At 46.2% G+C, this 26311-nt stretch overlaps 2 protein-coding genes across 4 annotated transcripts in view; one reads left to right on the forward strand and one right to left on the reverse strand.

Moving 5' to 3' along the window:
• The window catches only part of LOC119457589 (hypoxia-inducible factor 1-alpha), a 222443-nt gene that overhangs the window by 91230 nt on the left and 104902 nt on the right, over nucleotides 1-26311 (reverse strand). For all 3 annotated transcript variants that reach the window (XM_049670259.1, XM_049670257.1, XM_049670258.1), the window contains exons 4-6: nucleotides 26044-26238; nucleotides 23753-24048; nucleotides 20139-20245 (exon numbers count right to left, since the gene is read on the reverse strand). In XM_049670259.1, coding sequence (XP_049526216.1) covers nucleotides 20139-20245; nucleotides 23753-24048; nucleotides 26044-26238 — 598 coding nt within the window. The remainder of the gene's footprint in view (nucleotides 1-20138; nucleotides 20246-23752; nucleotides 24049-26043; nucleotides 26239-26311) is intronic.
• On the forward strand, nucleotides 11713-16239 carry LOC119457588 (tRNA (cytosine(38)-C(5))-methyltransferase). The gene is made up of 3 exons (XM_037719203.2): nucleotides 11713-12399; nucleotides 12892-13290; nucleotides 15918-16239. Exons 1-3 carry the CDS (start codon nucleotides 11938-11940, stop codon nucleotides 16182-16184), a joined length of 1128 nt encoding a protein of 375 aa, XP_037575131.1. The 5' UTR covers nucleotides 11713-11937; the 3' UTR covers nucleotides 16185-16239.

Consider the following 26311-nt stretch of genomic DNA (forward strand, 5'->3'; position numbering starts at 1 on the left):
CTGTAAAACCGCGCACGCGCAGCACGGTGTGCAGCAAGCACATGTATACGGCTGTCGCATGGCCGTAGCGGTGACCAGTGCGGCTAGGCATTAGGTGCACGCAGTTAATTCCTACGCTGTATTTCGTATCTATACTTCCAGTGAGCGAGTGTGCAACTCAAGCTCCGACTTTCATAACAACCGCTGAATTGATACGAACGCAAAATTGTGTACGGCTAAAACTTAACGCCTGGTGGAAGCGCTGGTTTGGTTTAGGGTAACACCCCCTGTTACAGAGGGATGACAAAAATATATAAACACGCAAAAGTGCAATTTCGCTCAAGGTACGAAGCAGTCATATATACAGGGTGTACCAACTATCTTGCACCAATATTAAAAAAAAAATACAAAAAAAAAAAAAACACCCCGCGCTTGTGTAGTTCAAGTCCAGCGCTAATGCAGCTCCACTAACGTGAAAGCTGGGGAAGTACTGAGCCGTTTCCCTTGTGTTTTCCTTGTGTTAATCTTGTTTTATCCTGTGTTTATCTTGTGTCAATCCATCATCCCTTTTGACACCTGCGCTAAGGCACAACTGGTGGGAAACCGCCACGCACATGGAGCCAGAGCCTTTGCTGATGATAGTTAGAAGCGATTTTAACAAATTTATGTTAATTAATGCGCTTAATGCTTGATTATTCCTGTCTTTTAAATTATTCTGAATCATGTTCGTTCATTTTGAACCGGTTTCGATCAATGCTGCACTTGTTTTGACCCTGTTTGAGCACTTGTTTTTGAGCGTGATCACGACAGATCACACGCGACGGACGCCGACGACAGCCCGGGCCCCCTAGTGATTCGCACTTAATAGCAATTGCGTTACTCGAAGAAAACCTAGTGCGGATTGCTTCCAGTACAGTGGAGTAGCCGCCAGTAATATTTTCGTTAGTAAGGTAATTCTAATTAATTACCGAACTCGAGAAGTACGGTCCTATAATTATCCAAGTGTCAATGAGAAAATTGTGGAGCAACATGAAAAACTCCCGATACAGCTTTCTGTTACTCAATACGTGCTACATAAAAGTGTTCTTCCGAGCGTGGAAGAAGCCCGCGCGAATACGCGCAAAATTGCCACGCGACTGGTCGTTCGAGGCACTTTGGCCAAAGTATTCCCTCGTAGTTAAGTCTGTCGCTTCGGAACGTTAAACGCCACAATTCAATTTTAAGCAAAAGGTACACGTGTCGGGATAATTCCTTACACGCACAAATTTTCCCACAATGCTAAAAAGGGTAGCATCGAAGCTTGAAGCTGTCTTTACAGCGCCCTACAGACAACAAAATAACACAGCCGTAACGATGAGCAAGAATGCAAGGAGCTCCTTTGGCAGAACAAAAAATTGCAAGCGGTGCAGATTGTGCACAATCTGCACCGCTTGCAACCAGATTTATGCAGAACAAGGTTCTTTAAGAAAGCACAAAGACAAAAACCGGAGCGTGAAAAAGTTGACGCGTTCTTTTTTATCAACAAAAGCGTGAATAGCTGCGTCAGCGGAGATTTCCATTTTACTTACTGAATCTGAAATTGAGTTTTAAGGCGATTGACCATATATATAAGGTGGTTGGCCTCCTTTAGATCCGTTTTCTTTTCAATTCTTTCTTGCGTTTACGCTGGTTGCCATCGGCCATACCATGCATGCTGAATACGCCGGTTCTCGTCTGCGTTTACGCTGGTCATTCGTGCACTCAGAGCGTAGGGTCGTTATATTTGTTTGTACGCGCCGGTTATTGTTTCATTCGCGGAATAATGGCGTCTTAGTATTTTTCTCAGTGTGCTCATTCATTTAGTTATTATATTAGCTTTCCACCACCCCCCGGACCACTCTGCGGCCTCTTTGATAAAGAAGTACTATTTAAACAGATTAGCAACGATTTATGACCATCGCCTATCTAACGCTTTAAAATAAGTTAAATACGGAACCGATAAATTACCCGCCGCGGTGGCTCAGTCAGCTAAGGCGTTGCGCTGCTGAGCACGAGATCGCGGGATCCGAATCCCGGCCGCGGCGGTCGCATTTCGATGGAGGCGAAATGCAAAAACGCCCGTGTGCTTGCGTTGTAGTGCACGTTAAAGAACCCCAGGTGGTCAAAATTAATCCGGAGCCCTCCACTACGGCGTGCCTCATAATCAGAACTGGTTTTGGCACGTAAAACCCCAGAAAGAAGAAGAAGAAGAACCGATAAATTAACAGCACTTGTTAATTTCCACCAAAAGTATATCCGCTTACGCCGCAAGGCGTTGCCAACAGTGGAATGCACCACCACGTGGAACAAACTATAGCGATCAAATGTTGCGTAGCGTTAACTTTCGAAACCCCGATGTAATAATTGAACTCTACGATCGCGACTTAGATTTAATTTACTCGTCTAAGAAAAAGCAAAACTTAATTTATTTCTACAACATTGTTGCAATGTAATATATATAGCGTTGTCTGCTTGTGTTTCTGGCTTTTGTTGTACGACTTTTAGTTTCTTCTTTATTTTTCCGCCTTTTTTCTTTTTTTTTCTTTTTCCCTGGACCATAGCAGTATTATGCTGATCTTGTGCAACGAGTAGAGATGTAACTCTACACTCTTGAACTCTACATGATCTCCTCTTTATTTATTTATTTATTTATTTATTATTTATTTATTTATTTATTTATTTATTTATTTATTTATAACTTTTTTATTTTCAGTAAGAATCGAGTTACCCACTGCGACTCGCCCGAATACGAAGTATGACGTATGCAGCTCAGGAGCAGCCACCAGGCTTGCTGCTTTGCTGGATGCAATTGTGTATGCTTGCCTGACTTTTCCTTTCTTATTTTTTAGATTCTTGGCGTTAAAGAAATCCCTTGTTTTTCATTACGGTTCGCGCTGCTTGACAGTTCTGACCTTACATTTATCAAGATGACAGATAGAAAGATACAATGGCTTTGTGAGTCACGGGTATATGCGGCGTGGGAGCAGAGTCCTATAGCATCGCAGCGAGTTTTTCAAACGCTGGAACGATGTCACGCGATACAAATCTCGCCAAACCATCGTATATACGCCTATTGTGTCGTAAGTTTTGACGTAAATTGTGTCCAGAAGGAAGCGAACGTTGCCAACAGTGTCTAGAGAGATGCTACGTTTAACGAACACACGGAGAGGTTAACCAATAGCCATGCAAGCTTTGGCATGATTTACCACGGATGAACGCGACGAAAGAGATTGCAAAGAAACTAAACCCAAAGATATAGCATTCGCACTCGATCGAGCGCAATTCGGGAAGAAAGGGGGGGGGAGGGGGGGGGCGGTATTTGTGAGGGAGCGGCGAGCCCAAATCAGTCGGCAGAACAACCTAACTCGCTCGAAACCCGGATTGTAACCGAATGAGTGACAACACATGTACTACATCCGGGAGTACACAAAAAAAAAAAAAATTGCCACGCTGTTAATTCGCGTACTGCGACCATCTGAGCGAGAACAGGCACCCATATACTCCAACGGAAGCCGTGGTGTGCACAGCCGGCTCCTAACTTAGACGGAGCACTGAATTAAGCTATAGCGCTCGGTGACAACTTACAACGACATTTCATCGCCAGTTTAGATAATATTTTTTAGCGACAGCGGACGAGGACGAAAGGGAGACTTTGGCAACACGATGCGCTAACTTCAACAATTTATTCCCAGAAAAAAAAAAAAAACGTAAAAAGAACGTTAAAAAAAAAACTTTATACACCATGCGGACACGGACTGCATATACAAAATGTTGAATATAAGATACCGCTATCATGCAAACGATGCTATACGTCAGGCAGATTGGACGCTGTGCTGTGAACCACCACATGTCAAGAGAAAACAAGCACGCATGTGCGGCCTCGTTAATGCTCCGGGAAACTTGGCATAGCACGCTGCGCCAGATGCAAACGTAAGCCTATCTTTGCTGACACCTCAATTCTGCGAAGATAGGGGATAAAAAAAATTAACAGAGAAATACTAGCTATCTAAAAGCGAAGGGGAGCGCGTCAGCGCGCCTCCTCTCAGCTTGACAAGGAAGGAAGTGGAATTCCTGAGCGGCAATTGAAGACAACGGCCCGTGGTATCACGTTTACGACTGCTATATGACGACTCCTTATACGACTGCTATGGCTTTCCTCGTGCCTTGGGTTTCCAATAAACGCCAGTTGTTGGTTTGAGCTTCCCTCGCGCAAACAATCTTCTTGCAAGCTTCTTGTTGGTTTCCCGTTCCTTGTGTCCTTATACGGTATAGTGCGTAAGAATCATGGAACTTCACCAACAAGCCCAGTTTTAAGGGTTCAGGTGTCAGTCGGTAACTTGGAAACGCGAAGTTCAACATCCACAGGTATACTACCAAAATGTGACCGTCGACGATTCCGTGGATCACTTCAGCCGCATTCTGCTACGTCTATCTCCGCGGCCAGCCTTGCGCTGTTGCTTCCCGTTTCGGGAGCAGCCCACGTGACGCATCATCCGCGGGGGGAGCGCCGAGGGAGCCGATCCCAAAAGGAGCGCGACATATGCTATACATGCCATTGCACAATGACGACAACCGGCCTTCCCGCTCATAAATGAAGTCGCTGTCACCGCTACAGCTTTCCACAGAGTATAGCAGTAATTGGTTGTGAATTTAAATAATTAGATAACTAAATGAATGCGAGGAAAATTGCTACTGACCGCAGCAACTGTCCAGCGCGCAGTCTGCTGACACCTGAAGCGCGGTCAGCAGTGGATGGGGAAAGGGGGGGGGGGGGGGGTAAACGGTCAGAGAAAGAGGGTAAGGAACTGTTTACATATGGACATGCAACATAGCTACTAGGTTAGAAAGAATCCCTAGTTCGCTAGTGAGTGAACCTCAGCGTCTTAAAAGGATACCGGCGTGAAAATTTTCATGTTTTCCGTCTTTCTCGCTTTATCTTATTTTTCTTTTTTGCTTTAGATAAACGACTTGGCACCCGCTCCGGCTCGCTCGGTGTTCTGATATATGCTGCCACTCGACGCGTGGCCGAGCGAGTCTGAGCGAATGCCAAAACGTCGCGATCTTCATCTCCGACGTGACCGCCTTCTCTGCGTCATGACGTAACGAGACACGCGCCTCCAGGGAAGCGAAACCGAAACTGGCTCGTAGTAAACGCTATTTTATATAGTGAATTATTTAGGGCGCTCTAGGGCTTGCGATTGCACTTTCTAGAGCTTCGAAGTCCAAAACCTTCATTTAACACGCACACACACAAAGAAAAAAAAAAAGAGAGAGAATCAGTCGAAAATGTCATGTCACTACTCCTCCTAACCCTACGAAAAGCCAGTGTGCACAGTAGGCGCAAAACTTGGACGTATAACACCTAATTAGTACTAAGGGGTGGGGTGGGTGGAAGGGGGGGGGGATTTAATGTTCGCTTTTAACTGCCAGTATTACGCGTCGTGTATCAAAGTACTAAAGAAAGTCACAACTGAAGGCCCTCGTATCTTGTCACAGCTCCGGTAAACACTAGAGCAGTAAATATATATACATAGAGCTTTAGATTTGGGTACCCAATCATTGAGGGACGCAAACCACCGGGCGTAAGAAAGGACACCAAGTGCCTACAATGGATTTCGAGCTTTTGCGTTATATAGGCCAAGTGGCTTAATTGGGTACGTTATTTCGAGAATTCTGCCTATTATAGGTGTTCCCTATCAGTTTGGCACGCTGTGTGCCTGTCCTCAGTACGTCGAAGAGCGACAAAAGTTACGTAATGACCTTACGCGCCTCGACAGCCCACTGTTGTCGGAGGACGTTTTATTTTAGGCCCTTGGTCAGACGTTCAATCGAGCTTTAAGGCCATCCAGGCGTTACTGGACATTTAAAAACTACGGGCCTGGACTGTAGGCTTTGAGGAGACCAAATTGCTTGCCATATGTTTTACATTCTCCTCCTCTCGTCATCGTCACCCATCCTGCGCCTCTTTCTTTCACTCTTCCCCTTCCCCCAACGCTGGCTAGAGGAATGTACCTCGGGCCGAGCTCTCTGCATTTCGTATCATTAAACTTTTCCCGCTCTCTCTCTTTCACATCAGACGGTAATAGGAACCGACTTGAAAACCGATTTTCTCCGAGCTGCCTTGAGGTAAGAGGAGAGGAGGTTAATAAGCTTCGCCGACGACCGCCGATTACAGGCGACGAGTCGACGCGCGCAGTCACTTTTGACAACGTGCTGGATGGAAGCCGGCGGCGTGCTCACTGGCGCGTGCAACGAGCCCGCTACTCCTGTTTGTCCCGGAGTGCGAAAAAGAAAGAAAGAAAGAAAGAAAGAAAGAAAGAAAGAAAGAAAGAAAGAAAGAAAGAAAGAAAAACCGTGCCGTGTATGCGCACCATGCGGACGCTGCCGCGTGGCGCGGTATCAGCCGCGACACCGTTTCGCAAATCGCGGTGGCATGCTGCCGCTCAACTGCCGTTGCCCCTGCAGGGGTTGCGCAGTTCCCCCCCCCCCCCCTCCCCCCTTCCCCAGTTGGAGCCATTCCAGCGTCACAGGCGGGTTCGCTTTACCTACGGGCAACGATGCACAGCTGGAGCGGCCGACCGTCCCGTGTAGAAGAACGCTGTACAGGTTACGTCACCATATGCTCCAACCTACCCCCCCCCTTATTTTTTAATGTCCGCCCCGTCACTGTCTGCTCCGTCAATGTCTGCTCAGTAATGAATTGAAGCCAGTGGGGTCCGCAATGGCGGCACCACATTCGCAGTTTTGCATATACGTTGCTGCTATAGAGCATGGACAACTTTCGCCGGGCGCTCTAGTTGCAGCTCCGTGCTGGCTCCTCTGGCTTCCGCAAGAAAGCAAGAAGTGCGATAAATGTTCAGGCGGCCCTGACAATGCCTTGGCATTGTGGGGATGTTGTCAGCATGGTGGCATCTAGAAAAATGCACGAGCCTACGGTTCTAAAATCCGTCCCCCTACGCAGGATTCGGTTGGCAGACCTCTATTTCGAGCTGACTTTATACCGAGAGTGCTATTTCTGCAGCGCTGTCAAATTCATCCGCGTTGTCGCCATCTTGTCGGCCCTGATTGGCTAACGGGGCTGCTACGACTTCTCCTACTGGGCTCGAAACGCAAACGTGGCAAAATTCGACAATATGGCGGAATTTGACAGTGTCTAGAATATCACGAATCCGAGCGTGCAATTCTGGACGTTGTCGAAATTTCGCCATCTCGTGAGCTATGATTGGCCACAACATGGCCAATCAGACGGCGCCCCTGGCTTGCTCAAAACGCCAGGGCGACGGAATTCGATAACATGGCGGAATTTGACGGCGTGCTGAATACCAGCCCGAGCTTCGTGCACATATCAGTAGAGAGCAGTCACTCCGGTACCGCAACAGTTCTAAAACATTGTGCAATATGGTGGGCAGCACGGCGGGCCGATCGCGAAGGGTTGTAGCATTGTTTAAAAGACGAAGTCCTTGTTTGGCGAGTTACGTACCCCCACTTTTCGGTATCGCGGGTATGTTTCTAGCCTCTTTCATGGGCCGATCCCCGAAATAGCTAGTGCAGTCTAAAAATACAGTCAGTGGTTGGTCCGTCTCGCTGGAGCAAACAGTAACAACGTAACAACGCGCCATTATTCACTGGTCTGGGGCCGCTAAAGCGGCATCTACCTAAGGCCCCCTCCCCTTGAGCAACGGGTCGCGTCGCTTCCCTTGGCAGGATCCCTCCGTGTCAGGCGTGGTGGTGAAGCATAGGACAAGAGAACAAGTATACCGCAGAAGTCAAACGAGGAAAATAATTACGCAGCAACGTTCAAAAAAAAAAAAAAGAAAAAGAAAGAAATAGCCGAAGACGCGACTCGAACCCAGGACCCCACAATCATGAGCGTAACGCTTTTTAAGCAGCGCTATGAAACCAGACGGAAAGGTGCACTATTATACACAAGTTCTGCATCGGCTGCTATTACCGGCCGTCACTATAGTGTTATTACGGTTATAGTGAAGGGCCCCCTCACTGTGTAGTCGGTTGCGTACAATTTTTCCGGCGGCCGGATTCTAACAAAGGACATCGAGCATAGAAGCCCGAAACTGTAACCATTACGCCACGGTCAAGGAGAGCAAGAAATGTTCGGCGATGACCAATTTGCAAGATGGACCACAAGCAACGGCGAGCTGAGCTCACGAGTGACCGCTCTCGCTTCATTCTATCTGGAGCGTTCTCCGGAGATTCACCGCAAGTGCAAACACTAAAAAAAGAAAAAAAAAAATGCTATTTTTTCCCCTACACTTTGTGCAGGCTCGTTTAGAGTAAAGTCCCTATATATATATTGCGTTTTAAAAGAGCAGGAATTCTAGGGACATTAGTGTAGCTGCACGAGTGCAGTGCCGGGCAGAGGCCATATGACGTCGTGCGCTGGACACGGCTTGCTGGGCTGTAGCCAATCAGAGCAGGCTGCGCGAGGTCTTCTGCACCAGCAGACGAAAAACGCCAGTCTTCGCATTCACTGGCGGCGCATATGCCCTTGCCTGAAACTAAACACCAATGCACGAGTTTCCTTTCATCGACAAAATATAGACAAACTGCCGCGAAATACATCGCGAATGCGCAGTGCGCAAAGACAACCTGTCAATGCGTATAATGCAGAGCGGAGTCCGAAACAGCCCGCACCATCCCTCAGATAATTTTATTTTCTTGGAAGATTAGCTAACCTTCCTCTGTGACACGTGGTCACGCCAGCACTTCGATCATTACCGTCCTTGCAGCGAATATTCAATATCGTCGCTATACCAGCGCTGACAGTCGCAGACAAAATGGCGTCACGCCTGCTTGTTTGTCGTCTGCTGCCTGCACTCATCGAGTGTAGGCTTCGCGTAGGTGGGCGGAGCGCTACACTTTTCTGCACCAAGTAAAACGTACGCTAGCTACACTCGTCTAGCCAGTGTAGGTAAAAAAAAAAAATAACCCTGCTGGTCAAAGCGATCAAAGTTCACCCGCTGCTATCAAAGCGATCGAAGCCTAGCGGAAACCATTTTGAGCAGGCAGACTCGGCGCCTGTGAAGGATGGCCTTGCGACGCAAGTTGGCGTCATCACGCTTGCTAAAATGGACAGAAGGACGGCGGTGCGTTCTTGCAACGTTGCTCGCTAAGCCTTGCAATGCTGCTCGCTTGTCCTTCACGCTTAGAAAATGAGATCTACGCGAGAAAAAAAAATACACTCAGAACCCTTGTATATTACATTGCAGATTACCTTCAATATCCTTCTCAAAATTTACTATAGGAGGTAATCACGTAACATATTCACCGCGGATACGATGTCAAATACACGCGGAAATGCAAGGGAAGCGGTTTAATCGTATTCTTGCGGCCAGATTTCAAGAAAATTGGCATTTGACCATATAGGCAGTTGTATCGTCACAGATGACAACAATCAACCATGAAGTGGGTTGCCAGTACGGTGAAATAACATGAAAATCCGTGATGCAATGTCAACATGGCAATCCACTACACGGTTCTTCACTTCTGCGGTTATGCAATAAAGCGCCGTTTTTACTATATCGGACATATTTCTGGCATCTAACAGCGAAATTTAAATTCATCTTTTCCCCCACGTTCGTAACATACCAATCAGTAGTATTGAGAACCGACTTGAAACGCGATTACGTCTCTAAGCTGTCTTCTGCAAGTCTCGGGGGGCCTATACCGCTTCCAGGTCTAAAGCACCACTATTTTCACTTCACAGCGAGAAGGCCCCCAGCAAACGAGTCGTTTGGACGAAACTGCATGCGCTTCACCGAGGTAGCATCGTTCGTCTGGAATGACTGCGAGATGCGGCGGCGCATTTCGCTGAGCCTGCCTCAGGAGCATTTGAGAACAGTCTCTCGGCCGTGCAGATCGCCCCAACTGAATGGACTCATCACGAGATGCGCTCACAGCACCCCTGGAAATGCCACGAAAAAAAAAAAAAAAAAAAAGAACAAGAAGAGCAAGCTTGACGTTAAGCAGCTAGCCTCGGCAAGCCAACCTACTCTGACACCGCCCCCTCCTTCTGTGGGCCTATCTGCGCGTTGACTCTTGGAAAGTAGGCCCTCTATGGTTGCCGGACCTTTCAATATATTTTTAAATTTTATTTATTTATTCATTTATTTGTTTGTTTACATCAGGAAGATGCGGGATCACCCAGGCAAAAAAGCGACAAATTCGCTTGAAGGAAACCTGAGCCCTCCTTGTATGACATACAGCAAACGCTCAAATATTTCAAAAAAAAAAAAAAAGAACCAAACAAGTTGTCTGGTTCGCGGTAGCTCTTAATAGTGAAGCAATCGTCAGCTAGAGCAAAGTTGGTTCTAGTAACGTTGAACTAGAGTGGCCTAGATACCCGCGCCAGCCGCAAATTCATACTCTCTCCCCTACTGTCCACACACTCGGCGGCATGAAATTACCGCTTGCCTAGCTTATCGCGTGATTAGGACCTATCCACACCACTCCACAACCTGCCCCCCCCCCCCCCCTCCCCCGGGAAATGCCCTCGCTCTCTTTGGTCTTTGGCGCTGACGTGACGAGAAAATTGCGCGTTCGCCGTTACCGCGTAAACAGCCTTTTCTTAAGGGATCAACGAGGCTGAACAGTCCGCCCAGCAAAATGCCGCCTCCGGCAGATTTCTGACGAGAATACAAGTCCGCGCTCCATTCCTTGCTCAATCCGCCTATTATTACTGGAAGGTTAGTCGCTCGATCCCACGTGATATGGTGCAACCCCGTACTACGGGGAAGAGACCGTGAAGGCTTCGCGACGAAGAAATTTCTCGTCAACATTTTCCTCTTCGCCGAAAGAAAGAAATAATAAAAAAAAAGCCCGCGCGCAATGAGAAGTGCTTCATGTCAGCGAGAAATAATGCGAAATCCAAGACTATACAATCTTCTTTCGCCCACTTCGGCTGTCGACGGTTTGTCTGCGCTTTTGACGTCAGCAAATAGTATTTTCGGCATTTCATTTACGCAAGATGCAGCCGGAGCGATTCATTTCGCGACGACAATCACACACGAGAAACGGGGCTCTTCCTGGCAATGTACTACATATTATTATTATTATTATTATTATTATTATTATTATTATTATTATTATTATTATTATTATTATAGGCTTTCCGCATTGCCTATTTTATGATGTGCGCTATTGCGTGTCTTACGTAGATGCAACCATAGTTCCCCCTTTAACCAATGCTTTCCAGAGGCCTGTAAGGTATTCATATATAAAACCATAAATAAGAAAAATAACATCGAGATAGCCAATAATTTCATCTTGAAGCAGAACAAAATTAAAGTAGAAGATTTGAAAAGGAAGGCAAGAAAACGGTCAAAACCGGGGTACAGTTACACGAAACAGGTGCACGAGCGAAGGGAAGTACGGCGCATACCCAGCGGCGAGAGTACAATAGATAAAAACCGGCCCGACAAAAAAAAAAAGTGGAGCGGCGCCACTTATCAACGCGCCACGCGGCGCCACGTTTTCTGCGACACAAATTAAAAAGAAAAGAGAGGAGAGGGAGAGAGGAAGAGAGGGAAAGAGGAGGGAGGAAGAGAGAGAGAGGGGGAAGGGGCGCGCCTCGAGTGCCCCAAAGTGCCTCAAAGGCGCCTCGGCGCCCTTGACGGACATGTGGCGCCACCTATCGGACAAAGCGACAACTACAGCCGCGCACCAAGCATACAAAGCGCCGTTTAGCGACGCCATTCGAAAGTTAGCGAACAAGCAGCGACGCAGCACGGCAGACACGGCGGCCATTTTTTGCCAGACGGTGCGCGTTTGCGACATGCTTGGGGCAACGTATGGCCGTACCCTCTGCAGGAATGCGACGATGCGAACGCGGCTCGCAGAGTACTCAACACGCGCTCCCTGAGAAGTGCAGCACCACTTGAGCGCGAAAAACAAGAAGCCCGAGACGGGTGACATCAAAAAAGCATGGACGGTCCGGCGACAGGTTTGTCATGCGCAGCTCGCGAAGCAGACGACACGAGTCGCGACGTCGGGAAACTGCGCGTACTCGAGTTGTACAGCGGCATCGGGGGAATGCACTTCGCCTGCCGACCGGAGAGGACTTGTGTCGTCGCCGCCGTCGACGTGAACACCACGGCGAACTCGGTGTACGCGTACAACTTCCCCGACACGCGACTGCTTCAACGCAACGTGCAGTCGCTAAGCGCCCGTGAGATCGACTCACTCCAACCCGACCTGGTGACGATGAGCCCGCCGTGCCAACCGTTCACGCGACAGGGCTTGCAGCGCGACTCCCAGGACCCGCGATCGTCGTCGCTATTTGCTTTTCTTAATGTCCTATCCACGCTGAAGAACAAGCCGAAGTACATACTGCTGGAAAACGTCAAAGGTTTCGAGACGTCTGCGACGCACTCGACGCTCACTCAGGTAAACGTCGGGCATGTGGGCAAGGGTGCACCCGGAGGCAAAAGAGTGAATTATGTTTCGATTTACGATGTAGAGGTGGCTGTTTTAATGGTAGTTTCACAGCAGTCTTACGGGGCGACCCTATCATTGGGCTGTTTTTATATAAAAACATCGTAAGCATGCTGTGTACTGTGAAACACTACAAGCAAAGAACGTCAAGTTAAAATTGGTTACATTTATCGAGTGTGTTAACGTATGAAAGCCCTTTCTGTCGAGACTTTTCAATTGGGCTTAAGATTTGCTACTATGCACCCTCCTGTGGCTTGTACAAAGGGTTGCGTGGGTATGTGATGCTGACAGGTGCTAAACCAAATTCCTAAACGACATGATGTTGGGCTTTTTGCTGATTGTCACACCACACACAAGATGACAGACAACAGAGCGCTCTGTTATTGTCCGTCTTCATGGTGTTTCGTCCGTGCTCAGCACATTAAATTTTATATCTAACTGCAGGTTCTCCAAGGTAGTGGCTACCACATTCATCGTTACTTGCTGTCGCCCACTCAATTCGGCATCCCCAACTCGCGAATGCGTTTCTACTGCCTGGCCAAACTGCGTCCAGCCCAGTTCAGGGACTGTCGTCACGAAGACAACGGTGTCTGCTCTGGTGCCTGTCAGGAGAAACCGCCCCCTGGGTCGCAAGAGATCGGACCACCGCAGAGCCTGTCAAGTTTCCTCAGCCTCAGTGATGAACAGGATTTGAGAAATGAAGCAAGCTACCTTCTCCCCGATAAAATTCTCTCCAGGTTCTCGCTTCTTCTGGACATTGTTGAGCCCACGTCAACAAACACGTGCTGCTTCACCAAGGGCTATGGTCATTATGTCGAGGGCACAGGCTCTGTTCTACTTCAGGTACTGAGCTTGCAATGTTTCTTCTTTTTAACCTAGAGTGATTCAAGTTCACCTCACATTGCGCAAGTGCGATGTGTGTGTCTCTTTACGTTCAACCTTCCTGACATCATGTTGCTTTGAAAACTGTTATTCGTTCAGGTTTAGGCGCACTCCCGCAGGTTCTATTACAGAAAGAGTAGTGCCCTATCCCTGCTGGCTGACTCCCTTTTATAATAGAAAACTAAGCCTGAATTCCACAATAACACAAAAATATACATGAAGGCTAGTGATCCCCCATGCCTCCCTCCCCTCTGAAAATACACTTGTAGAGTCTCTGATGTATCATGATGCCATAATAAATTAGATTGCTCTCTGTTCCTGTGATCAGGAACAGGAGCTGCTGCCACATGTGGGTATGGATAGAAGCAAAATGAGCAGCGCTCTTGTTAATTTCTTTTACGAGCAAAGCCATCATACCTAGCCTTATAGCTACACGATGTCAGAAAATTGTGCTCTGTGTCATGATGTCACGATAATGCCAATGGTGCCCAGGTGGCATTTCGAGACCAATTTTCATTAAATTAAAATGTCTTTTAAGTGTTTCTGAACCTTCATACTTGCTGTGCACAATTTTTTAACGTGTGAGAGGGTTTAGTTGGGTTTCCACAACTTCTAAAATAAGTGTTGGTACTCCTCTAATTTGTAGTTGGCAAACACACTTCACTTAAAGGGGCCCTGAACCACCCCTCGGACTTGGTGAAATAACATAGTCCGTGGGTAGCATACGCTGCTGTGAACATGTCAGCGAAGTTTTACTGTCGTACGCGGTGCGTGGAGCTCGCAAGCGGAACGCAAAGTCACCTTTCTCTCAAACGCTCTCGTTTCATTTCGTTTCAACAGAAGCCACGATCCTCACTTCTGTGTGCTTTCATCATCATCATCAGCCTGTATTTTATGCCCACTGCAGGACGAAGGCCTCTCCCTGCGATCTCCAATTACCCCTGTCTTGCGCTAGCATATTCCAACTTGCGCCTGCAAATTTCCTAACTTCATCATCCCATCTGGTTTTCTGCCGACCTCGACTGCGCTTCTCTTCTCTTGGTATCCATTCTGTAACCCTAATGGTCCACCGGTTATCCATCCTACGCATTACATGGCCTGCCCAGCTTCCGCTTAATGTCAACTAGAATATCGGCTATCCCCGTTTGTTCTCTGATCCACACCGCTCTCTTCCTGTCTGTAACGTTAGTCCTAAGATTTTTTGTTCCATCTCTCTTTGTGCTGTCCTTAACTTGTTCTCGAACTTCTTTGTTAACCTCCAAGTTTCTGCCCCATATGTTAGCACCGGTAGAATGCAATGATTGTACACTTTTCTTTTCAACGACAGTGGTAAGCTCCCTGTCAGGATTTGGCAATGCCTGCCGTATGCACTCCAACCCAATTTTATTCTCCTGTAAATTTCTTTCTCGTGATCAGGGTCCCCTGTGAGTAATTGACCTAGATAAACGTACTCCTTTACAGACTCTAGAGGCTGACTGGCGATCCTGAATTCTTGTTTCCTTGCCAGGGTATTGAACATTATCTTTGTCTTCTGCATATTCATCTTCAACCCAATTGTTACACTTCCTTGATTAAGGTCCTCAATCATTTGCTGTAATTTGTCTGCATTGTTGCTAAATAGGACAATGTCATCTGCAAACTGAAGGTTGCTGAGATATCCGCTGTTGATCCTCACTCCTAAGCCTTCCCAGTCTAAGAGCTTGAATACTTCTTCTAAGCATGCAGTGAAATGCATTGGAGAGATTGTGTCTCCTTGTCTGACCCCTTTCTTGATAGGTAACTTTCTACTTTTCGTGTGGAGAACCAAGGTAGCTGTGCAATCCTTGTAGATGTTTGCTAAGATATTCACGTATGCCTCCTGTACTCCTTGATTACGCAATGCCTCTATGACTGCTGGTATCTCTACTGAATCAAATGCCTTTTCATAATCTATGAAGGCCATATACAGAGGTTGATTGTACTCCGCAGATTTCTCGATTACCTCATTGATGACATGGATATGATCCATCGTATAATATCCCTTCCTGAAGCCAGCCTGTTCTCTTGGTTGGCTGAAGTCAAGTGTTGCTTTATTCAAGTGTTGCTTAGTCAAGTGTTGCTGAAGTCAAGTCTGTGTGCTTTATTACGTAATAAAGAACATTCCAATACGCGGCTGCTATTGGTCGCTGCAGTCGGCTACACCACGGCCGCCGCAAGGTGCCGCCACGAGTCCACTGGCTAAGCGCACTGCGGCTCACTGAGGACAACCACGTTTGGCTTACGTTTAGCGCGTCGTAGGCATCAAAATCGCAAGTCGTGGCACCTCCGTTAACATCCAAAATAAAATTTGAACTGCGTGCCATGGTGACATTTCGAAGGCAGAGCTCTGTGGCCCCGCCCCACTCCACCGTAGCCTTCACAGTGCAAGGCATTGAAGAAGGAAGGGGAGCACAGCAGAGGCCGTGTTTGATTGCTTCTGTTGAACACGTTGAAGTACTTTTTGGGGTAAAGTATTTCTGAAATAGCGTATTTTCACTTCAAATGTCTTCATCCACTTCGATAACAAGTGGTTCAGGGCCCCTTTAAAGTCTGGCTGTTGCACTCTGCAGGCACCCACGGATCACATGCATGAAGTCTACCGCCAAGTGCCCCATAAAGAGGCAGTGCCAGAAGATGTCCTGGAAATGCTGCGGAATCTGCGCCTGCGTTACTTCACACCACAGGAAGTGGCCCGGCTCATGTGCTTTCCAGAGTGCTTTGCCTTTCCCCCGGACTTGAAGCCAAGGCACCAATACCAGTTGCTGGGAAACAGCGTCAATGTTCGTGTTGTGCGTGCGCTCCTCGACTATTTGTTGGATGATGTACCAGAATCTTAGGACAATTCGCCAAACTCTCTGAGAATGCTGTACATAAATGACAACTGTTGCGAAATTATTGTTTCTCGTATTTTTCACTCTCGGGGACCTTATTTCATCATTCTACAGCAAATATTTGATTAGATAATTTATTCTGTCCATTTCTTGTTTCGATTGCCTGCGAGGGCTGTATGCACCACAATGTCAAGGATGCTTTGATATCACAGTGATCATGTGGCAATGCGTGACATCCATGTTCAAGAAATGTGTCGCTATCCACATCAGAAGTGTGTGTGTGTCGACCTTCTACATGGAAGCTGTTAGCATTAAGTTGCACTTCCATGATCTGTCAAAGCTTGTAAGTGCCTTGCCTAGTGGGTTGCTGCAGTTAAGTCAGGTCACTAAAATTAAATTATGACGTGTTCTAAACCACACTTGCTATTGAGGCTTGGTTGAAGGTGTCCATGTATACATAAAAATTGAATAACAAAGTTATCGGGAGTTTAAAACTACACTACTGCAGCCTACCAGGAGGGAATGCTGTGCAAGCTGGTATTCCGTGATGAAGAAAAACGGCATGAAACGCACACAAAAAAAAGAGCCGACAACACAGGTGCCAACAGACGAAAATTTTGATGAAAGTGAACATTTAAATATAAAGACGAGTGCATGTGACAGACAACGCAATAAAAAGAACCTAAAGATATGTGCAACAAGAACTGTGCAACTACATTAAGAGCCGCTGCACATATCACCTGACTCGTGCATGTAATGCCTCTGGAATCTTGCATAATATGTCTACATCAACTGCCGCTACTTTCCCAGTGAAAAATCCTGCATTTTTCCTCCTTCATAGCAAGCAGAAAGAAAGAAATAAAGTACATAAGCAGGACTTCCATATTGATTCCCGGGAAGTAAGCTGGCCATAGCATCATCCAAGGGTATAACTGTCGGGCTGCTCTGAAGCATAGTGCATTAGAGCAAAGCTCTGCAAAAATATTATTGGCCGTGCTTGTAGGAAATCGCTTGGTATATTGTGTACAGCCCTATATAAAATCTCATGTGTTGTACACAGTCGGATAGGAGACCTTTTGTCCAACCCAGTTGGTGATGAATTTCAGTCCTCCCCCCCCCCCCCTTTTTTTTTGTTGCTATTTATAACATGTGGTAGTCTTAAATTTTATATATAAGTCTTTTATATATGTTTCTTATGTAATGTAAAGAGTAGATGAAAATATGGAAGTTTACACTAAGTATGCCTTACTGACACTGGTTGACTCTTGACGTTAACCTATAGACTCTGTTCTGAACGGCGGGTGCAGACACCACTACATAGTCCTATCTTGAGTTCTGCTTTTAAGTTGTCTTTATAGATCTTGGCACACATAACAAGAATGCAGTTCAGAATTGGCAATGTTTGTTTGCAAGAAGAAATAAAGCTGGAACACAGCAGTGTGAAGGAAATAAAGGTGTTCTGTATAGTAGTCAAATACACACAGTGAATACTATGTGCCTTGCATGCCCCACTGATTAGGTTAAATACAGCCCAGCTATCTTTTACATTAAGCAGTGCAGCATGGCACTATAAGCAGTGACATTCACGACCACCTGTACACAGCATGGCAAATTAAGGACGCAGGAAATGCCAGGTATGCTTCATGCAGGCTGATGTCTTATTTTCTTCATATGTTTTCGTTGCACGCTGTATATTGGAGTGTGCCTGTTGAATAAGCAACCATCAGCGAAGACCTGAGTCACAAAATGCACTCGGGATGCCGATTCAGATGCATGTGAAAACTAGGGGGACACAACACTGCACCCTTTGTCTGAAGAAGTCGGTGCTTGTTGCCCTGCCGCGTATATGTCATTGTTTGTTGTTTATTTGTGTGCAGATTCAATTGCACTGACATTAATAATCAACTCATGTGGTCACAGTCATGAAGTCCATAAATCGATAGATCACAGACATGATCATGATGCTCTTTCATGGTGGTACGAATCTCCCCAGAGGCACTACACATATTATTGAAAGGAGCCAAAAAAAAAAAGATAAACACATTCAATTACTACGTACACCTGCCCATACTCCGACCTCACCGGGAGACGGCGGAAACACTGAGGTGGCACACAACGCAGCTTGAGGGCTAACCGACCGAGTTGCGACAAACATTGGTGCCGTCAACTTGGTGGCCGCCGAAGAAGGTGAGGACGGAGATTGGGAGTGGAGAGACAGATTGGCCAAATACAAAGATATAACAACACATTATAAAATGCAGAGGTGTATTTATCCACCACCACATCAAAAACTAAATCGCAGTCTGTCCAGTGGTGACAATTACAAACAAGAACATACTGTAATCCAATAATGTAGAATATACTTTATCTAGATATATACCAAGGGTTCGTGGCAAACGCCTAGGCAGGGTGAAGCCCACCCTATTAAGTTGCTGGACAAATAATAAAATTTTGCCTACCTACCTACTTCTACATAAAATAAGCGACAAATGTTGATATCGCAGGCCTTTAGAAAGCATTATAGGCATAATGTGAAAATGAAAAGTGCGTCCTGTAAGATACACATCCAAGGCGGCTATTTACAGCAGGAAATGGCTCTCCCGAGCAAATATAAGGCTGTGAGTCACAGCTTGCGATACTGCAGGTCACTAAGTACAGACTAATCTGAGGGTGCTTGCAAGAAAAGTACCACGGGCTAAGCATCTTTCTGCATTTTCTCTAACCCCGCGGGCTTTCTAGCTCAGTGGGTACTGTGGGGCAGAACATTATATTGGACGCTTGTTCGTTCTTTTATTTACCATGTGACCATACTTTGTAACAACACATTCAATTTCCCAATCTTTTCTTATTGACAGTAAACTTGCAAAAGTGTGTTACGAATGGGACATAGACAACCAAACAGATACAACAAATACAGTGCTATACCTGTTTCTATGTCTCGTTCGTAACACGCGTTTGCAAGTTCACTATTATTTATCAACTTACCCATGTTCACACCCTTTTATTAAATGTCACGTCGAGTGTCCCATCCAGGCAATAACTGTGGGGTGGCTATGCTTGAACCAATAACGAGCAGTGAAATTAATTATCTGTGTGACGTACTTTTATCAAATGCGCCCCTTGGCTACACACCTTCGTAAAAGCTAGAAAACTTATGTTACCAACGGCTTGAAAAATTACGCTTTTCTCCGAGGTTGGCAATTCCGTGCACTCTAAGTTGGAGGCGTATGCACGGCTGCTATCGCCATTTCGGGTGCAGAGGTTCGTTGCACAGGTGCAGCAAGCTAGTTTTGGCAACTAAATAACCCAAATAAGCCAGTGCTGGACAACTGCACGATACATGGAACGACGACTTGCCTTCATAGCCTGGCACTGTCATGCTTCTCTGGGGAAAGCAATTCGCTCGTATGCGAACTAAGTCGTCTCAAACCACAGTCGCATAATAAGAATCTCCACTCTCGCAAAGTGCATCTCCTTTGTGGACACCATCACCACAGCAACAGTTTTCTTTTGAGCGCACGGACAGAAAATCGCAGCCGTGTACGTCTGCTGTCCTTGGTGCACATGTGGAACAGGCGCGCATCCTTCCGCTGTCCGCGATTCTGAAATCCATCGCTAGGCGGCTTAACGGTGTCCCTACAGACAGCACACACCACCTGTAGAGCCTTCAATTAGTCTCTTACTTGCGAACTTTTTTTTTACCCAGAAATTTTGACTAAGTAAATTGGATCATTGCTACAAGGAAGTGCATTGCTTTGAAACCATCCTCCTGCAGAGATGATGCAGGCCACGCAATCCACAGCTGTCCTTGAGCACAAGCCTGTGAGCTCAAGCCAGTTCTTTCCCAGTAGATGGCCACACTGGGTCCATGCTTTTTGTCCACTCAAGTCTGTCAACGCAGAAGTTGTCACAGAACTTGGCCAATGAATGCTACTGCGTAAGAAACATGCATTGACTCACATGTTTTGAAGTCCTGTTGCAGGTGTAGAACATCCCTTGGGTCAAAGTAGGAGTAGACGGACTTCCCAAGCAGTTCGTCAGATGTATAGCCCAGGAATGTCTCCGTTCTGCAAGAACAAACAGCCACGACTTCAATGGGGAATTTCAGACATTCTTAAAAGTCGTGTTCAGCCACAAAACAGCTATGTACTCATACGAACGAAACCTGCCTAACTACAATTACGTATCAGAGATTTCCTGAAAGCATCGCATAAAAGCTGCGCATTGTTTTATAGGCAGCCACTGATCTCTTGTGGCATTCACAGCAACTGGCATAAAGCTGACTGCAAATATACTACCAAGCGGTAACCTTACACCTATGCACCAATAATAATTACATTTAGCATGCTTCATGCATTGGATGACTTGGTAGTGCAGAAAACTGAAGAAAACAAACTTGCTACAATGTTATAAACACATTATGATGTTCAGACATGCACTTAGGTGTGTAGACTGGTTACTCTGAAACCACTAACAAAAAAAACGTTGGCAGAAGAAAAGAAAGCACAAGGGATGTGAGAGTGTGGCACAGCAGCCTCTGACCAAAAAAAAAAAGATGAGGCTTAATCAAAATTAATTTTGGGGGTTATACATGCCAGAACCACGATCTGATTACGAGACACGCCGTGGTGGGGGACTCCATAATAATTTTGACCACCTGGGGTTCTTTAAAACAAATTAGAACGCAAAAAAGCACGCCCACATACACGTGTATGCGAGCCTGTTTTTCGCACTCAAATTTGTTTTACCAGAATGAGTTACCAACCAGCCTAACAGCAAGTTCTTCTAAAATGGAGTTCCTTTAACGTGCACCCAATGCACGGTACACGAGCGTCTTTGCATTCCACCGCCATCAGAATGCGGCGCCAAAATCGAGCCCGCGGCGTCAAGCTCAGCAATGTGAAACACTTTTCATTTACTTCGAAACAAAGTGCATATATAGATGGGTGAATCTGCCCTCACCAGCTGTGCCACAGCATTGGAAGACATGTTACTAGTGCCTCGCGGAAATAAAGCTTTACCTTGTCCATGTACGTATTAACCTTTACGTAGTACCGGGTAACCGAAGATGTGGACGACAGTAGAAACACTATTGGCAACATCTTGTGCCATTTTGCCGAACCACACCACGTTAGATGCATTATGTGCTGTGGGGACAGTTGTAGATGAAAATTTTTTTTTAGAATGTTGTGTGTTTAACCATCATGTCATTGCTGCCACTTTAGACCGTGAGCTAAGTAGAATATGGTTGGACACTACAGTAATAGCTTTGTGTCCTCTGTTAAACTTTGCACCACCAGCTGGCTCTACTAGCACTGCTCTTCTGTCCACATTTTTGGTAGCATGGTATATTCCGCAAAAGGTAATAGATTTATAAACAAGCTAAATCAGCACTGCCCAGAAGTTGCTCAACATAATGAAAAATTGGGAGGACGCTTAAGCTTCGCTTTTAAGAGTGTAACGCGATAGCATTCAAAGATCCCCTGACTGCTTCTCACGCTTCCCGACAACTGCAGCTTAAGCAACCGTAATGGTTACCGGGAAACACTGGCGGCGAACGCTATGCACGAAGGCGAGCTTTCTGGTAGAAACGCGGCCTCTTGCGTGGTGCGATCCCGGAGATATAGCACAGCCGCGCCAAAAAACTTGCATAATCTTCAGGTTTCCGTTTTTGTTTCGTACTTTTAATATTTCAGTCTGAGAAGATTTAACATAAAAGGCATGCGCTGTGGGTGTTTTGTTTCATGACATTTGTTTGTGGATTGCCATTCTCAAAATTTCGAGGAATAGCTATGCAAGCACAGTGGGGTTCAGGAATCGCCCAAGCAATGCTAGTGGTCATGAAAGCAGACATACAGAGTTCTAATAAGATTGCTGTGTGTAATTGGGCGAGTTCTCCTTACTCAACCTCAAATAAGCATGAAACTATATTGCGTTTTTGTACATGACCAAAAATAGTGCATGCACCATGACAGTGAAAAATTGAAATGTGCTATGTAATTTGGTGCAAGGTTGGCTTTATTGCATATTGTAGGCATATGTGAAAAGACTTTTCACATCGCAGATCTGGACCTAACAACGAAACGATGAGTGAAGTGACACATTTGTACAACCACACTCAATGCACAACTTCCACAACGTACCGCCTGTATTCCCAATAAAAATACAGTGCACTGGCATGCTGGAAGCTCAAGGCTTCTCAATGTTTTGAATATAGTCGACTCGATTGATTCGAGTTCTTGTTCAATTTGAATGGACTGGGAAGTCCCGGCGAGAAACCATGCATTGTTATGGAAGGAAAACTTGTTGAACATGAAAGCATGCTGCACTGGTCAATTAAAATCCCACCTGTGCCCCCTCATGCGTGCGGGGGTTACTAAATGCTTAAGTACACAAGAAGTTCTGCAGACGGCAATACAATTTACTGTCTACTGCTTCCCTAGGTGACGACAGTGACGACCACAACCTGTCCTGCAGTGATGATGACAATTTGCACTGTGCCCAGGGTGATGTCTCTTGGAAATTTTGGCAGCGCCGACGAGTGTTGAGGTCTATCGGCCATTGGCCAACAACATGTCTAGCTATTGTATAATACTCTATTGAAGTCTTTATTTAGTATACAATACTATATGGAAGACGATGACAGACTACTTCGAGGAATAAAAAAGGTATTAATTAGTAAATTTTGCAGTCATTTGTTAATTTGACCTTATTGATAATTAGAGGAAATGGCTATGTCTCGCAAGGTTGAATTAATGGAAGTCGACTGTAATATGCGATTTGACACAACATTCACCCCTCCATAGCACATTATAGTTCTGACATACGAAGAAGTTAGTCTGTAGAAGACGTTGCAGACCAAAGGCCAGTTCTGTGACCGAACCACTTGCACAGCTTTCGCAGCGTTGCCTACTATGTATAAAGCGGAGTAAACTGTTTCCCTTGCAACTAAAGGTTCAGACTGCATAGAAAGCATAGCTTCAAATAGTGTAGATATGGAACGACCGCCATGCAAAATTTGACGTTTGAAATATGAGCGGACACATCACGAAAAGCTAGCAAAAGCAGACGTTTCTGATGATGAAACTGAATCTCGAAGCCGACATGCTGCGACCTAGGTCATATCCGCTAACCATTTGGAGCACTTAGGTGCTATTTAAATGTTGCCAATAAGAAAATTTGAGAATTACCAGCCCTGCAGCATTGCCAAGATTGCTTAAATAGTATATTTCACCTCCACCAAATGTAATAAGGTACAATTATGAAGATGATAATTGCTGAAGAGCACTACAGTGTCAGCGAACAGCACAAGCTCTCTCACAACCAATGCATGGATTGTCGTTATCTTCTGCTCCAAGGTGCCACCGAGAACATGAAGGAGTGTTTGCTTTATTACAACTACTCATTGATAACCAATTTAGCTGAAGTGAAATTTTGTTGTAGTTGACCTTTAAAAACATTCATTGCGCACTGCTTTCCTTGGCTTCAGTGATTGTCAGTCCCATTAGTGATATTGAATCTACTGGCCTCCTTCCAATTTACAGCAGCTGTTGAACAGAGAGCAAAAGACGCACCTTTCGTCGACATGTGTGAAGCACATGCCTGGGTTGTGCCGGCTGAGGAATGTGTGTGAGCCCAGGGGCGCCTCGATATTGGACGGGTGCGGGATGGGCTGGGCCACACACACCAGGAAATGCCTCCGCTCGTGGATGATGACGCGGATCGGCAGATGCGGCGCGGGTGATGAGGTGGTCACCTCTTCCTCTTCCTTGGTCACCACCGTTCCTGGCAGCGGCGACGCCAGATCTTCGTCAGGACAAGGCTTGGGGATCACCTCGCGCAGGACACGTGTACCCACACATTGCATCATCTGGAAAAAGAGGGAGCAATTCGCCATCAGCAAAGTACGAGGACTCCAAACCACGTTATCTGGCCCAGCTGAAAGTGCAGAATGATTGGTTTTTAAACACAATGTCTTTCTTAGCGAGTTGCTCTCCTAGTTACTCCCCATCTCAATGTCATCATGCCATCGTCATTATACACATTTTGTCATTCTATTGATACCATTCTTTTTTCGTCATTCCACCGTCACTGCACCATCACAGCGTCGGTGTCCCATAGTCGTCGTCATGCCTTCAGGCACTGAGTGACCTTAGCAAGCAATTTCCACAGCAATGTGGGATCACATCAAGGTATGTGGCATAATTTCGAAGCAAGAAGTCTCAGTTGACCCCCCCCCCCCCCTCGTTTTTTTTCGTATCAAGTAAGTGTGTTTCTGGCCTTTTTCGTGGGTCGATACCGGAGATAGTGCAGTCTAGAAATGTGGGCCAATCCCAAAGTTAGTGCAGTCTATAACTATGGGCAGTACTTGCGGGTATGTGCATTCTAAAAATTTTGGGCAATCCCAAAGTTAGTGCTGTCTATAACTATGGGCTGTACTTCTAAAAATTTTTAGAATGTGCATTCTGAGAATGTGGACCAATGCCGTAAGTAGTGCAGTGTAAAAATGTGGGCCGTTCCCGTGGGTATGTACAGAGCAAAACATGTGGAGCAATCCTGAAGGCAGTGCTGTCGAAAACTTTAGGCAGTCCGACAGTCCTCCTGCTCCCGTCCTGTGAGGGGTGACGCGACAGAGCGCTGTGCACCAGTGGCTCTGCGTTCCGCCCTTGTGGTAGTCGCAGGCGCTCGATGCGGCACAGTCTGTGAGTCCGAACCGTCGCTGACCAATGTCAGTGGTGGAAAGCGCAAGGTAGCGTCGGCGAACAAATCTTGGCCCGCATGTGCGAACCATTGTTCAACGTGGCGTGGCGCCTGTCTTCTTCTGCCATTGGGGGCAGCGGAAGCTGATAGTGCTCTGTGTGTTTAAGCGCAATGTTGTATTCTAGGCAATAAATGCATAACTGTCCTGGACGTCTTGTGTTCCTGAGAGAGGGCTCTATTCGTACGGCAAGAGCTAGCCAGGCCTGTCGGCTCGGTGCTCGAACCTGCGGCGGGTTTATCACCACACACAGTCGTGTCGTGGCGGGAAGCCCTCTTTTGGGGCGATTTACAGTCACTGCGCGGAGAGACGTAGAGTGATCCCACAAAGTACATGAATGCTTCTGCACTGCCTTCCCTATTGGAATGCCATCATGTAGAATGCTATCATAGGAATGCCTTATTCCTACAGGTCAGCAAATTTTGCTCTGCGTTGTGACATCACAAAAATGGCAATGACGTCAGGTCTGGCATTTTGAGACCCACTTTAGTATCAAGCTAATATATCTTGGTAAGTGTTTCACAGCCTTCACACAGGCTAAGTGTCATTCTTCTATGTGTCAGTAATCCTTTAAGGAAGCAACTGTTGATTTTAATGTGATCATCATACAGCTAGATTAACTAGTCGCACTAAAAACATATAATGAAGTGAGAGGGACTAGTGCATGTAGATACTCATCAAACTCTGTTTTTCATATGTTAGCGTATTACATTGCCGCTTTATTTATTTATGTATAAGCTGTTTCAGTTTGGTATAATTGCTCATTAGGCATAAAGGTTGCCTTCACAGTTCTGCATTCTTAAAATTTCGAATCATATCCATGTAACATCTTTACTGGGTCTTCTACTTTTATTCTGCCAAACATTCATTCAGCTGGGTTCAGCTGAATGAATTCAGCTGGGCAGCTGGGCAGCCAGCTCATTGAACTACTCGCTGCAGTAGCTTTGTGTGGCTGCTCCTTTCTGTCAAAGGAAAAAAAATTAATGAAGCATTTAATTTAATTTAATATCCAGCAGCCATTAACCTGAAGTGTGCAAGCAGAGGGACGAACATTTGCCTGTTCTGCAAAAGGGTGTGAGCATGCGTCAAGTGTCCCTTCTCCTTCACCTTGTACGAAGAGGCCGACTTGACGCTGACTCCACGGCCCTTGCTGCCCAGTGTGCAGCGCAGGCGCATGAGGAAATGGCAAGGCTGAGGGGACACGTCGTGCACGTGCTCGGGTTTGGACAGCAGGGCATCCTTTAGTTCGTCATGGTCGCAGGGATGGCAGAAGTCGAAGACACTCTGACCCATCAAGTCAACCTGGCAGCGTGGCGAGTGTAGAAACGAAGAAACAACATGCTTAAAGGGGAACAACAGTAAGCCTAAACAAGAC

Source organism: Dermacentor silvarum, chromosome 7 (genome assembly GCF_013339745.2).
Source record: "Dermacentor silvarum isolate Dsil-2018 chromosome 7, BIME_Dsil_1.4, whole genome shotgun sequence".
Taxonomy (NCBI): domain Eukaryota; kingdom Metazoa; phylum Arthropoda; class Arachnida; order Ixodida; family Ixodidae; genus Dermacentor; species Dermacentor silvarum.